The 15755-nt window shown below is 42.6% G+C and overlaps 1 protein-coding gene across 1 annotated transcript in view; it reads right to left on the bottom strand.

The window, feature by feature from the left end:
• Nucleotides 1–2646: 2646 nt before the first annotated feature.
• Nucleotides 2647–15755, bottom strand: part of GAS6 (growth arrest specific 6) — a 37385-nt gene continuing 24276 nt past the window's right edge. The window contains exons 7-15 of the mRNA XM_015277909.4: nucleotides 14681–14806; nucleotides 14122–14243; nucleotides 13083–13201; nucleotides 12504–12693; nucleotides 8745–8909; nucleotides 7435–7603; nucleotides 5966–6138; nucleotides 5315–5543; nucleotides 2647–3243 (exon numbers count right to left, since the gene is read on the bottom strand). Of these exons, the coding sequence (XP_015133395.2) occupies nucleotides 3092–3243; nucleotides 5315–5543; nucleotides 5966–6138; nucleotides 7435–7603; nucleotides 8745–8909; nucleotides 12504–12693; nucleotides 13083–13201; nucleotides 14122–14243; nucleotides 14681–14806 (1445 nt within the window). The 3' untranslated portion in view covers nucleotides 2647–3091. The remainder of the gene's footprint in view (nucleotides 3244–5314; nucleotides 5544–5965; nucleotides 6139–7434; nucleotides 7604–8744; nucleotides 8910–12503; nucleotides 12694–13082; nucleotides 13202–14121; nucleotides 14244–14680; nucleotides 14807–15755) is intronic.

Raw genomic sequence — 15755 nt, 5'->3', positions numbered from 1 at the left:
AAGCAGCTGCTTTGTATTATGGAAATATAAAGAAACACTATATAAACAAAACCAGCCTACTTGACAGTTTCCTATGAAAGGAAGTGACACCATCAGACCAGCTGAAAATAGAGCGAAGAATGATCATCCTTTTACATAATACTTTCCACCTTTCATGTATTTCTCTTAATTCGTGTGCTCTATGTCTATGTTTTTTTATAAAAAGCAGTATTAATATGCATAAAATCAGAGGTTAAATTATATGGGCCATAAAAACCATGTTTTGTTCCTTTACCTTCTTTTTCTGATATGTGAAGGTTTAAACAAGCAGTGCTAAGGTCAACGATGAGGTGCCTTACACGTATTGTTGATGAGGTCAGTGATCTGAATCCAATTAAGAGAAACAGAAGTCAGTGAGGGGGCCACTGCTTTTCTTCTGAGTAAAAAATTTAACCCATCCGAAATGCCCTTTTTGTGCGAATGCATATTGGGAAGAACACAACCACCCTGATCATGCACTGAGTGGAACACGAGTGGACCTGCACACGTACTTTTTTTCCCTTGGGGAACCACCTGCATTCACTTTTGGACATCTTTGAACTTTTGGACTCAAAACCCAGAACAGACCTTTTCCTTCTGAGTTGAGCAGCTAGGCTGCTAATTGAACAGTATTTCTCTTGGGTCGAAGCACAGTGATTGAAGAGGAATAAATGAATGTTTTTTGTTCTTTTTTTTCCCCTCAACAGTATATAGAAGCAGCTGCCTTTTCCTCCAGTATTAGAGTATTAAAGCAATCAAGCTTAAAACAGAAGTCCCCCTCCCCCACCCGCTTTCTGTAGTTCTCCAGACTCCGCCTTTCTTTTCTAAAGCACATTTTGGGTTGGGGGCTGTTGTGATCTCTTCAAAGTATCTTCACATACACACACAGATATGCACAGTCCTGGAGATATTTTTAGCTCTGAATTAGACTGCTTTTAGAAGATGGAATTACAGTCTCTTTAACATAGTATTAAGCCTGACACTGCAGACTACCACAGTGTACCACAGGATCCGTGTTTCCAGTATCTGGCCTCATAAATAGTACCACTTACATTAACACAAAGGCCAGGAGTATTTGTGATTCACTTGTGCCACGTTATTTTTTTGGGAACCACCACAAAAATATACAAAAAAAAAAAAAAAAGGTAGACATAAGACTTGGTTGTTAAGACACTTCTTTTGAAAGGACAAAGTATCACGGTTCGTTTCATCTTCTAAGTTTGTCCTGTTTTCATTAGAGCTCCTCCAAGCTACAAGAGTAGGAGACATATTTTGATGAATAACCAGGAAAAAGAAACAGAAAACAGACCACCACAGTGAGGAAGTGCTACTTACCACAGTACCTTCAGGATTCCCTGCTCTCAGCAGAACCACAGACAGATGTTTCTTAGCTTCTCCATCACATCTCCAGCTGATGCAGAATCATTGACTGTAGCAGAAAGCACTCTTGGGAATAACTTGCTTTCTCTTGCTTAGCAACAAATAGGAAAAGCACAGGATGACTACTGCGTTTTACTATCTATGCACAGTCTGCCAGCAAGTCTGTCTGTTATTGCTGTCTAATTAGCAATTATCCTTTCAGACTGGCATCTGGTCATACCCGAGCATCAAAAGGCCTTCTGACAGGTCTTTTTCTAAGTGTAAAAGAGTAGGTTGGCTGAAAGTGATAAAGCTCTCCTCTTTGCTACCCTACTGCATCATTGCTGCTTCACTTGGCCATGATACGGAGCTGTGATGTCATGCTGCCTAATGGCTAAGAGAATACTTTCCTCTGTTAAATAAAGCAGAACACCAGGAAAAGTTTGGGACAGTCTTCCCCCTCCTCCATCCTTTCCTCTGCAGCTGCTGTGTCTCCACATCTCGGTCACAGATGTTGTCACATGCAGATTATTAGACTAATCTGCAATCTCTGGGTCACCTTAGCCTCCCAGTATTTGGATTTCCACCACAGCATCTCTCTCTCTTTCTCAGTTAGTTACTCTAACATGAGGGAAGACAAGGACCAAATAAAGCAAGGTTTATCACCTCGAGGCAGGGGAGGCAAAACCTGCCCCAGCTGCACAAGGACAGCTTAAAAGTTAAATGCACTTCATGGTGCTACAGCTTCTCCTGAGCAAACCCACACGCATATTCTCACTGCACTGCACTTTGGCCTGGCGAGCTCTCACAGTCACAAGCCTCTGTGCTCCCATTATGCTCACGGTGAATGAGCCAACCTAAAAATCAAGCAGCAAAAAAATGTCATCACCACATAATATTCCCAGTTCTTGACACCTCATCATTAGCTTCAGTGGTTACTGACACAAAAAGCCATATGGCTTTCAGCTTATGGAACCTTTCCTTCTGTTTCCTGCTGACCCAGTTTTGTTTCCCATTCTCTGCTGACCAGAATTTTTTCTAAAGGTCACAACTGAGTCTTCTATCTGCAGTACCAGAAACTGCAGCAATAACAATAGCAGCAACCATTTGCTCTCCAGCCCATGGAATACTGACATAAGCACGTAACCCCTAGCCTACAACAAAACCAAAATGAAACAGAAACACTCACTAGTTTCATCTTCACATCGGGCATAGCCCACGATACCACTGTCAAAGAGCAGAGTACAGAATAACTGGAGTACAGGTAAATTAAGAACTTGTATGTAAATATTTTATTCTTTCATATTTTGCAAATCAGAAAGCGGTGTTGGTAATAAAAATAATACAGAATTATTATTTTTCTTCCAGTCCACACTCATATATTACCAGGTTTCCCGAATTACAGATAAAACTGCCTCTTATAGTCTAAACATAACATTCACTTTAAGTATATTCTGTGCTTTTGCCTTGTTTAATATTATTCTTCCGAACTATTTACAAATATATTACAACCTTTAGACCTCAAAGCAAAGGAGTATTTCAATAATCAATCTGACGTAAGGATCAGTAGCTCCTACATAACTTCAGTGTTTAAGAGAAACTATACACGCAGTGCGGTAGGTCTGAATAATTTATATCTTAAAAAAAAAGAAGAAGAAGAAGAAGAAAAGCAACGAAAGTTTCTGATTACAAAACTTTCGCATTGCAGTGGTACCTATGGACCTGCCTCGACTGGAGGGCAAGAGTGGGATGTGATGTCGCTGTGCTTGTACAGCGCCTCGTCCAAGTCCAGCGCCTTGCTCCTCAGCTTCACCGTCATGCAGCCGTGGTAGAATGCTGTGACCGGTGTGGCGGTGACGTTAACATCTGTGCCAAAGGAGAAACAAGCATCTCTGAGGGCATCTTCTGCAAAAACATCCGTCATACCTACGCTCAGATGATCCTCTTTTAGAGAACTGTACTCGTACACGGAAGTGGGCACCTGTCTTATTGTACCTCACGTGAATTTCAACTGAATTTTGAGTCGGAAGAATCTGTCAGGGTGTGCTTAACGCCTTCAGCACTCAGCAAAGGAATCACTGAGATTGCTGTCCTGTGTGGCAGAGCTTAGGGATGGCAGGGCCTTTGAAATGGATTTGTAAGATACAATCAGGAATAATTACAAAGAAGATTTTCTTTGTGTTACAGTGGCAAATCTGGTCACATTTTCTGCTATGATTAGAAATGGATCTGTTTGAAATGTGGTCCTGTGAAGAGCTAGAAGTCTTGTTAAAAGGCCCGTTCACCTGGTCGGTATACACACTGCCTGCACAAACACCTATGCGTCATATAGCTTACATCATTTAGGATTTGTCAGAATTGAAAATATCACAGAAGAGAGAGTAAACGCCTCTATGTTCCCTCTTTAAATATTTCTTTTGCATCTACAGTGTTGCCCGTACTTAGTATGGGATGCCATGCATATCTTGACCCAGGATTCTTCATTGCAAACAGACCGAAGAGATTAAGCGTGACCACTGCACTTTGGTTTTTTTGTTCACTGGGTAATGAATCAGGAAAAGAACAATGTAAAGTTATCAAACTCTGAATGAGCCAAACTCACTTAGGTCTGACCATTTGATACAGTTATTTAACCCAGAGCGATGAATCCAACCACGGTGCTGAAATGTTTATTCATTTGGCAAAGTGACAAGGCTTCTCAGTACGAGTGCTGGGTTCCACTCAATGGCAAAAGCAGACCAGAGGCAGGAATTCCTGTTCCTCAGTAGAACTGAGCAAAAGGGGAAAGCATCTACATCCACAAAAGCCAAATGGGTCTGAGAGCAATAGCTATGACAGATCCCACTTAGCTCTAGGTAATGAAATCTGTGCTTCACCCACTTAGTCTGAGCTAACAACAGAGAACTTGGAGCAGCTACAGAACAGGGTTTGTGTATTTGAGGGTGACGTGAAGTCAAGCAGGTTGCACCTCTTGCTTGTACAATGGCTGGCTCACAGTGCACCCTGGTGCTCTGGAAAAAGCTGTATCTGGGACTCAGCATTGATAAACCAGTCCAGCCAGAACAAGAGGCAGCCCCCTGACTCAGCCAAAATTCATGACTCAGGTGAAAGTTTGATCTCTTGGGTTTAGAGCAGAAGAGCAAACTGACCTGTGGTAAGAAGCTGAATTGCTGAAAAGCCAACAAAATGTGATAGCCCCTTGGTTGTGGCCTAAGTACCCTCTGCTGGGAGGAAATTCACAAATTGTGGACTGCTGTGCTCAGCTTGAAGGGGACACCAGCCAAGGGGAATCACCGCGCTTCCAAGCTTCAGTCAGACACTGTGAGGCCACTCATGACCACTGGAATGAGTCATTTTATCAGGGAACTTCTCTACCAGGAGCCCATACAGGCCTGGGAATCAGACCATGAGATTACATTTTGGACATAAAACAGCAGAAAACTTTGACGCATACGTTTGAGAAGCTAGGAAGGCAGATGCCATGTGCTATGGCATGAAATGTTTAGCCCTCACGGCATTCTTGGGCCAATTCTAACACTTCCTATCAAAGCTAATGGCATTTACAATGTCTGCTGTGGAGTACAGATGAGAACTGAGATGTCCTCACAAGGAGAACTTGGGTAAGAACACAAAGCTCATACATTCTCACCTAATGAAGCTTCAGAAAAACCATCCCTATTGCTGACCAGTAAGACCTTCTCTTCCTATTTTTGCCTCCCACTATCCTTAAAGGACACAATCATTCAGGAAAAAAAGAAATTGTCAAGTACACTCTCACCTCTCTTGAGATCAGATGCCTGTATTGCAGACAAAGCTTGCTCAAGCAGAAACATAGAATGAGGCTCCTGTTTCAATGAGCTGAGACAGTTTTCCCGACTGCCAGCTCATCAAGGTGAGGTGAGAGTCTGAACACCCTGCTAGGAAACTGGCTGCTCACCTGGCAATCCTCCCACGTACGTCTTCACCGGTGACTGCAAAGAGCTCTCCAAGATGGACAGGCTGTCCTCTAACTCAGAGGTGCTTAATTCTCTCTCTCCTTCCATCCCATCTACCCTCAGGGATAACTGGTCTTTCTTGAGTAGGATGTCCACAGAGTGTTCCTTCTTATCACAGAGATTTAGTGCCAGTCTAGACACAACTGTGTCCTCCACGGCCAAGATGACAAACTAGACAGCAAGAGAAGTAGAAAAGTAAAGAGGCAGCGAGCTGCGTTATACCTCGCCACACTTACACAGGGTCTGGAGTGACACCTAAACTTGTCTGCTTTGAGATTATTATTGAAGAGCTCCGGAGAATGGAAATTTTTCGCTTATGACGTTGAACAGCTTTTATGCCAGAAAATGTTAACAAAATATGGCATTCAAGAGACCAGTTTCATCTTTTACTTAGACTATATTTGCAAAGAGCTCATGAAAACTGTCCAACACAGATCCCTAAGGGGCAGGACTTGGGTACTCCAGCCCCAGACCATGTTCTGAGCTGGCACGTGCAAATAAGCAGGTATAACTTGACAGCTGTTTTGTGAAAGTGAGTACCAAGTCCCCAAAAACAACAAAGAGTCTTCTGTAGAAAAATGCTTAGTCTGTACCTGTTGCTTCAGTTTCTTTGTGGAGTGATAGTCAACCAAAGATAGTGACAGAGGGACAGATGCGTCTTCTGTAACCAGAGCAAACATCACACCGGTATCTGTTGCTGGCTGAATTACAGCATTTACTTCTATTTTCCAACTTGTTTTGGTTTCATTCCCGGAGGAAGGCTGCACTACAAAAAGAAAAAAAAATAACGTAGCAAGACGGACATAAGAATAACAGGTGAAATGGTAGAATGTGCAGTTTCTGTCAGGAGAAGAGGATAGATGGATGAGCATATGGGTGGACTGCTACATTTCTTTAATAAAAAAATGCCAAAGCACCTGAACATATAATCAGACATGGAAATGGCATCGGTTTCCTCCTTTTACTTTCTGCAATCTACTGTTTTTCAGAATTCCAAATGACAAAGTTCAGTTTTTTATCACAAAGGGAGATTCAAATTCCCATGGCTGTCAAGAACTGCTGCAAGGCATGGCACCCCATTCTGGCATTGTTCTTGACTGTCAAAAAATCACTGAGGCATCTAAGTCCAAATCTGACATATACTTCTATAAAAGCCCGTATTAAACTGAAAAAGTACACTACACTGATCACCAACTAATCACCTCCTGATCATCACCCTGTCAGAATTGCGTGATGTTGCATCTCACCTGTTGAACTTGGAATTAAAATTTCTGGCACCTTCCTTACTGACCCAGTGCCCCTGTAATTCAAAAACTGATGCTGGCTATGAAGACCACTCACACGTGTTAGCTATGCTGGATCATCATATTTTGCAATACTCTGAGTATAAATGTAAATAATCTCCCCAATAAAAGAGGAAGATTATTGTCTGTAGGTGAAAAAAGGATATAAAAATGAAGATGCTGAGGACTCATCTGTGTGAAACACTCTCATCTGCACTTTGTCCATACTTTGCAGCTTTTGAATCTGTATGGTAAACAGATTGGTAAACAGGCCAGGCTGGGTAAGGCCTTGGGCAACTTGATCTAGCTGTGGTGTCCCTGTTCAATGCAGTGGAGTTGGACTAGACGGCCTTCAGAGGTCCCTTCCAACTCTAAGGATTCTATGATTCTATAACAGACAGCTGACACGACAACTTGCAGTTCTCCTTGTTCAGGCTTGCACAGGGCTGGAGGCATCTTCTCTGCTGACAGAGGGATTGTGAAGCTCCCAGCATTGCAACTGAGCTGGAGTCAGCTGAGGTATGAAATGCACTGCTGGAGCCACACAGAGAGAACTTAACTCGTGCTGGCCATATCCTTATTAACTAGCCATGATAAATAAGCCTTCCTTTGCTGTGAATCACAAGTTTAGCCACTTCTTCACCATCCTCAGCTGCCAGTCTCTTCTCCACTAATCAACACTGAGCTAGGCATACCTATGGAATTATAACTGTTTATTAATCACATATGTTTAATGGCAGGACAATAGTTAGAAAAAAAAAAACAATAGAAGTACTTACTGTAAGTAAGATTAAATATAGCAAAACCTCGGCCAGGATAGAAAGACCCTCGTCCTGCTACAGCAAAGCATTGCATCCTTTCATTCATCTTTATGGTCTCTTGGATAGTGCTGTCCTCCCCATTCAGCCAGTTCCATGCCCGCAAGCAGCCATCCAGCCGAGGGTTTATCTAGGAAGAAAATCACTATCTCACACCTTAAACTATTGTTGGGTGAAGAATGGCTATTTCAGGTGCAGAGGATATTATGATATCAAATAGGATAAATCACTTTGTCATGCCAAAAACATGGAAATCAACTGGTGGCATCCCCGACCCTGCAGCCCAAAGCAAATACGTTCTCAGTATTCCCCATCAAACTGCTCCGGGCTCAGCTTGTTTCCTCAGGACTGAAGGGCACTGGCTAGGGCAGCCACTGATTTGGTTGTAGATTCTGTTGCTTCTCCACGCTGCACATCATTACTGCAATTAATTATAAAGCCTTATAGCTAGAGCTTTGTGACCCCCATAATTCTGCACTGTGAGCACTGGAGGCCAAATGGAAGGGAAAATAAATCCTTTGTGTCATTGCAAAACAGCCTTTATGACACACATCATGTTGGACTCGGTCATGGCAGAAGCTGTGCTCTGGCTTCAGGGAGGGGTGGCTGTGCATGCTACTCTGCACACCTTGTTCCTTCCAGCTTCTCGTGCTGTTATCCTGGACCCAACTCCAGCATTAAAACGCAAAGTAATATGTAAAGAGAAGGCTCCCTGCAAAGCGCCTCAACCAGCACCATTCTCCCCAGTTAACTGGGGAGCAGAGAGAATTAAGTGTCTGAGCCAGGATAAAAACCTCAGGAGTTTTTGGCTCTTAATCATATATCCAGACCACACCCCTGGCTTAGTGCTTCAGAGAAGCACTGGCCCTGAATGACTCCATGAGAGGAACAGAAGCCTGCCTCAGGGCACAATGTTATCCTTGCCCAGCGCTGCCTGCTGGCATGCCAGGGGTAGTCACCATCTCCAAGACAGTATGGTCACTGCTAGTTCTCAGGGCTTTGCCATGTGCTCCTGTCCTGTGGTATCCTAACTCTGCAGGCCTGAAGTGGGATACATCTCACCCAATCTCACCAAGAGTCTCAGCTTTGCTCCTGGCTTCGGCTCTCTCTATACTCAAGGGAGAGAAATCTGTATCCAGAAGGCAATAATGCTGCCTGTTTCAGGGCGGGCTGAACTTCTCTCAGAAGGGCACTACATTACCCCAACACAAATCAATGAAATCAAGCCCTTCAGACCTCCAAAACAACAGAAGTGATCGTGCTGTTCTTACCGGCACAATAAGGTCCTTTGTTTTGAAGGGAATGCCTCCTACTGTCAGATTCAGCTGATACAGTCCTTTGTCTAGGGTAAACAGGTCCCCTGAGACAGCTATTCTCATAACTGCATCCCTGTTGACCTTTACAACCAAACTTCTCTCGAGTTCTTCAACAGAGATCTGAAGAAGTAAAATCATAAACAGAAAATGTCAGTATGAAACGAGCTGTAGCCTCAACTAGGAGACAGACACCACAAGCAAAATCCCCAGGATGCAGAACTATTGTGTGTCCCTAGGGCTCTTTGTTTACCTGTTATGTTCCACCTTAAGCAATCTGGAGTTCCCCTAATGGCAAAGACAGCCCGGGTACTCCAGAGCAGCATCACAACTAACTGGATGGATCAACTACATGGCATCTATAGGTAGCTCTAAGCAAAATTTAAATGCAGTAATATGTCATTAATGAGAAACTTCCTATTGTGACAGCTTATGAAAGGAAAAGCTGGAAAGACAGACAAGGAGGTGTCTTTTGTTGGCCCAGAGAAGAAGAACAGAAGAGCTCCAGCCATGATAAGTGTAGCTGTAGAGTGCTGACCCCCAAAAAAGAATAATTGAATATGTCACATTTGAGAGGGCCATAACGTCTCTGCAAATTATAGCTCCACATCTCCTAAAAGCTGCTTTTAGGAACTGTCTATCCTCACTGAAATTTCACAAACTTGCCACAATTGGAGTGGAATTGCTTTACATGGGGTGTGACACAGGAACAACAACCTATGACACGGTGCATCCTTACAAAGCAAGAGACCATGCTGCACAGAGAAACACTACGAAACTGCCAGCTCCATGGGGAGAGAGGAGGAGGAGAAGCCCAAGGCTGACACCCAACAAACAGCCTGTGGTAACAGCTCGTCCTGCTGCAAGGAGCATTGAGTCTCTGCCATAGTCCACTTAGAGACTGCCAAGCAGATAGCTTGATGCTCCCATAAGGTTTAGCCATAAGAGCAGACACTTTTCAGTCTTGGCATCCTGCCTTGGCTGACTCTGTCTGCTCCTTGCTCAAAAGCAAATGGGCAGCTCAGCAAGGGACTGAGCTACAGACAGCTGCTGGGTGAGAGCCAAGGGTGAATCTGCTTGGGACTGCTTAACTGTCAGCCTGAGTAAGCTGTTATTTGTGCCAACCATACTGTCCACATATTAGTACTAAACACTGCAAATAGGAAAATAAATGATGATTTGGGGAGTGAAATCAAGGCAAACAAAAGGTGACTGCATTATCTACTCTTGTCAGATCATACATGCCACCTCATTCAGCTGGACTACACATACATCACTGTATTAAGAGGTCTTCCTGAGGCTTGTTTGTTTGTGTTTTCAATGCTGGGAATAATCACCTAGAAGTAGATTAGAATACACCAACATCAGAGAGCGTACCTAAGTAGAAATATTGGCCTGAAATTTTCAAAATGCCTCAGTATTTCTATAAAAGGATGTAACTTTTGTTCGAGATCAAGAGCCATTGAGTTTTTATATGATTTGCTTTAAATAGCCAATAAAGTAATAACTTTTTTTTCCTATCTGCTGAAAGTTAACTGGGAAAATTACTGTTTCCTCACATCTGTGAAGTTCCCACCAGTACCCAAAATTGAGGTCAAACCAAGACTACGAGCTAGATCCTGTGCAGGTTGAAGTCCAGAGTGGAGCTCCCAAATGGCACTTGAATCTGGACTGTGACCATGGAGGTCTGGGTTGTGCTTCACTAAAGATGAAGTTGAAAAATGCACGGGAGTCCACACTTGAAATACATCGCTACATGGAGACAGGTTAAAAGGAATAGCCCTTCCTCAATAGGACTTCCCAAATTAAAAACCACACCAGACCAAGGAAAAAGGAGAAATGACCCCATTCAGCCCAAGGTAACAGCAGCACTGCTGGCTGCAGTGGCACCTCTGTCCCACCACTGTGGGGCAGTTGGTCACTAACACAGACGCCACAGCACCCACAGGGCTATCTGCCGGCATTCAAGGAGAGTTGGGACAATGGTTTCAGACATAGGGTTTGAATGGTGGGCAGTGCTCTGTGGGGCCAAGAGTTGGAATCGATGAACCTTATGGGCCCCTTACAACTTGGGATATTCCATGATCCTACGATCCCTACAGAAAAGCAAACCAAGCATGCTGCTGCAGCAACTCAGCCAATTTCTTGGGTATGACGGTGCATGGAGATAAGAGACCTGACACTGAGGACTGGCAGGAGACCAGCAATTGTACTTGCTGCCTAAAAACGATAATTACTTTTATCATACTCCCTTCTCTCCCCGCAGGAAGCAAACACAGCCTTTGTACTGTTTACTCTGCAACTCCCAAGTGTTTGAACATTTTGCACTGCTTGAAGATAGAAAATACGCTGCTGATATCTCCCAGCAAAACTAGTACAAGAAAGTTTGTAATTCCTTCCTAATGAGGTCTGGCACTCAACAAGTATGTTACACTCCTGTCATAAATGGCTTAGCACAGTAATAACAGCTTTTTCTAACTCCCAAACCATCTGAGTGGCATCAGTTCTGATTTTCACATCTCCTACTACCATCTTCCCTGTGCAGGCAATTATATTCATCATATTGCAAATTAGCAGGACTAAGCTTTAACTCAGAAACAACTGCTTCAAGGCTGTTCCTACCTGCCAAGATACAGCATGTCACACATTTTATCTACAGCGTTGCTGAACCTCTACAGCTCCAATTTGGAATCCAAAATTCTTCCAATGGCAGTAAAGGAACTGAATTAAAAACCACCTCGTTTGCTGGAAATATTATCAAATATCAGGAGCTGGCAATGTGTGCACTTCTTTATTCATTAGAATCACATCTTTTCCCACCTTTTTTCTTTAATGTGCAATTCTATTTTTTTTTTAATGCTAAGAAAAGTTAGAACAGAAAATGATTCAGCTACTCATATCTGTATTTGTCTCCTATGTAAGTTAACAAAGAACTTCCTACCTACTGCCCAACAGACACATCAACTTCAAGATAACAATTAAATGAGAAAAGAAGAAAAAGGGGAAAAGGCATATATAAATTGCTAATCTATTATAGATCCTGCTACAGAACTCTTTTTATGATCTTTCCACAAATGGTAATTCTCCATGATATTTCCCAAATCACCAGGAGATATTCTTAGAGTGCCAAGGAAGTGAAGCCTCACCAGCTCCAAGATGCAGTGCACCTTCTCTTGAGACTGATGGGATTATGTTATTAATAAGCAGCAAGTCACACCATTTCTAACAGAACCCAGTATATTTACAAGGGAAACAGAATGTTTTGTTTATAAACAAGCTTGAAGAGTTAAAAAATACATTCTGTAGCATAATAGATCTGTCAAGGCCCAGAGCTGAGCCCTGTCACTAAACCAATAAATAACCCATAACAAACACACATGTCATAGACAAAACTAACCCCCCTTGGAGACTTCCTTAAAAGATCTTCCTCTTGTTCCCTGCCAAACCCCAACCAGAGGGCACCTTCTCAAAGTAACATCAAATGCAAACCAGTAATGCTGTCTAGTTTACACTGGATATAAAGTAAGATTTGACTTGTTTGGAAAAGCATCCCATTTTCACCTTTCCTTGGACAATGTGTGCAAGCAGAAGCTCAGAGGAATAGGCCGGAAAAGCATCTTCTCACAACTACAAAGAATACAGAGTCTAGCCATGCTTAACAGAGCCCAGAAGGAAGGAGCAAAGAAAGGCAACCTCCCAGAAGCAGTCTATACTCACTGTCTGCCACATGCCATGGTTGATGAGTGGTCCACTGCTGGTCACGCGGCCTATTCCGCTGTATTTCAGCTGCAGCTCTAACCGTCCTTTGCGCAAAGCCAAGACTACCCAAGTGCTGTCTTGATGGCCTCCAGCAAAGAAAAGGATACCTTCAGGATCAAAGGTTCTAAAGTCGAACTCAGCCACAAGTCTGACCGCACAGGTGTCAAGAAATAAATTAGTTATGCAGAGTTCAAAAACCACCGAGTACTTTCCATACAGATAGCATCAGCTCTAGCAGTTATGCTCTGTTAAAACATACTAGCTTCTAATGCACTCTTGAAAGACTTAAGCTGTGAAGATGGATTTTAAAATGGCATCAAGAATAAGAAATACATTACTGTACTTTAGTAATTATCTGAGGAGCTCTGTGGTCAAGACTGCCTTTCTCAATTACTGGTTTGGATAATGTTTTGCAAAACAGGACTCCATAATCCAAACAAATAAACATGGTCATGGAAACAATAATTACTTTAGTGACTCCACCGCATGCATCAAAGCTGGCCAGCACATTCAACTGTCCTTCAAAATTGTCCTCACCTTGTCAGTTGTTTCCTCTTAAAGCGTAGTCTGATGACTGGAGTCCCACTGAACATCCTCCCCAGGTATAAGGATTTAACACTTTTTGCAACAGCAAAAGGCACACATGGTATTATGTTCTATAATCAAAACACATTTTTTGAGCACTTACTCTTCTCACACAACGGAATGAGAATCAAGCAGTATGCCTTCTTTTCTCAAACACATAGCTGCTATACATACAGCAGGCTAAGGCACTTTAATGGTTTTATTTTCAAAATATCAGTTTTAGTTCTGGGAACATTTCATCTTTCCTTCCCCGTCTCCTCCTCTTTGCCTTGACTGAATGCTTTCCTGTTGTGAAATGAAATCACATTCACAAAGTACAGCATAAGGTTTTCTACTGCAACTCAGTATCTGCAACACTACCAGCTCTTGGCTGGTTTATACAGAAGGAGCCTTTGCCATTGAAGCCCATCAAATGCCTAGATCAGGGACATATAAAGCCCTAGTGCTGTTTTACAACTTATGTATGCCCTGAGAGCTTAGCTCTTGATCCTACTGGGCCTAACTCAGATCGGTTTGTGCAGCTAGAGGTAACTCATAGCTAAACAGAGGGCTGGCTGGGCTATCCTGGTCAAGCATTGGAAGGGGGAATTGGTGGATTCCTCATCCCTGGAGGTAATTAAAAGACGTGTGGTTGTAGAACTAAGGTACATGGTTTAGTGATGGGACTTGGCAGGTCAGGTTGATAGTTGGACTTTGTGACCTTGAAGGTCTTTTTCAATCTAAATTAATGTGTGATTCTATTCTATGATCACTGTCATGTTCTTTTTGGACTGGAACAGAAGAAGCCTAAGAAGAGAGACTCTTGCTGAACAGACTTCCATAAAGGGCTAACAAGACCCCCCTATCTTAGCAGGTGAGCTACTGTCCCCAGCTCATGTACCCTTGGCACTCTGACTCCCTTCTGCTGGTCACTCAGCTCAAATGGCTTTGATCCAATTGCAATGTAAATTAAAGGACCATTCTGCAATTGTATCAATGAAGTCTGACATACCTCACATGTATTCATGTCCTGGGAAAGTTTTACTCCCCCTCTGCCATCACAATGACAAGTGTAACTCCCTGGTAAGTTGACACACATCTGTTCACACAACCGTTCTTCACACTCATTTATATCTACAAAGACCAGCAAAGAAGAGAGGAGAAAACAGCCATTGGATTTATCTGAACATGAATTATTTGGTGAAAAAAAAAGAGTTAGCAGTGTTATTTTTTAGCATCTTTCATCTGACTGTGCTCATGTGCTCCATTTCCATAGCCGGTACTTACTCTGTGCCACAGTATACAAAGAGCGACAGCAACATGTACAGATACTTATGAGCTTCCATCGGATCTTGTACTTCTCGTGAGTTCAAGAAATCTCAGTACTGTGCCCCATACAGATTGGTTCATGCACAAAAAATCACTGCAAGCTCAGCATGCTGCTCACAACTAGTGAAAGGCAATTAGACCTAAAAAAGTTTTTTTACTGAACCCTGACGATCAATTTCTGGTTATTTCTTTAATAGCTTTAGAGCACGTAATAACGTTAATGTGTTCTTTCTTGGGCTTACCATCACAAGTCTTTCTCTGCTCATCATACCTGTAGCCTGCATCACAAACACATTCATATGAGCTTATCAGATTTTTACAGCGAGCTTCTCCACAGATGTCTGCTGATGCCGCGCACTCATCTATGTCTGCAAAACAAGCAATTAAACAACACTACTTCAGATGAGTAAAATCACTTCACTGTTTGCACACCGGAGTGGGCTCAGGCTCAAGCAATCCCTCTATTCAGGTAAATGAAAAGCCAGTATCTTTAAGAATCTACCTTCAGGGATCAGTTAGATATAAGGGTTAGTGTCAGGCTTTCAAAACCAGCTGTTGCTTCTTTCTCTAAGCCATCAAACACCATTGGAAAGAACAATGCAAAATGAGCCTGAAAAGGGAACAAAGCAACCCTGTGCAAAACCAAAAAACGCACTCTTGTCCATGGGGCTGAAATTGGGGGATAAAAAGCAGCCACCAGGAAATGAGGAAAAGCGGTATGATTGTTAATAAAACACAGAAGCAGCACTCAGTCTGTGGAAAAGCTGAGATTTCTGTTCTCAGATGAGCAAACTCCTTTTTTTTCCTTCAGCACATTCACAAAACTGAGATCCAAATCTGCTGATCTGCACTAGTGAAGGGGAACTGAGGAAGAAGGATTGTCACAAAGAACAGGTCTTGTCTGAGAGAAGTTGTGTGGTTGTTGTGCCTACAAAGGCAGGCAATGGACTGGAACTGGAGGCCTGTAAAAACAAGCAAATGCTTTTCTAACTTGGTAACTAATACCCAGCAAAATCCTGGTACTGGAAAAACATTTGTAGTATAGAATTTCATATTTACCTCTGCTCTCTAACACATGTTAAAACCACAACTGCATGTTATACTTTGTGATTTTCCCATGTATTTGAGTAGTCTGTGGCACTCTATCTAAAGCCCAGTCTACAAATCAACAGGCAGAAACTAATGTTGTAATGTATGCACAAAACAATAGGAATTAACTGCCAGAAACTGTCAAAATGCACAAAAGCATTAAAATGCAATTAAAAATCCCAGCTAGCATTAATTGCATCTTCTATTAACATCAGCAACGTGATGGCT

The sequence above is a fragment of the Gallus gallus genome, chromosome 1, assembly GCF_016699485.2.
Source record: "Gallus gallus isolate bGalGal1 chromosome 1, bGalGal1.mat.broiler.GRCg7b, whole genome shotgun sequence".
Classification (NCBI taxonomy): Eukaryota; Metazoa; Chordata; class Aves; order Galliformes; family Phasianidae; genus Gallus; species Gallus gallus.
Note: the sequence above shows the minus strand (reverse complement) of the source record. Positions and strands in the feature narration are given on the sequence as shown.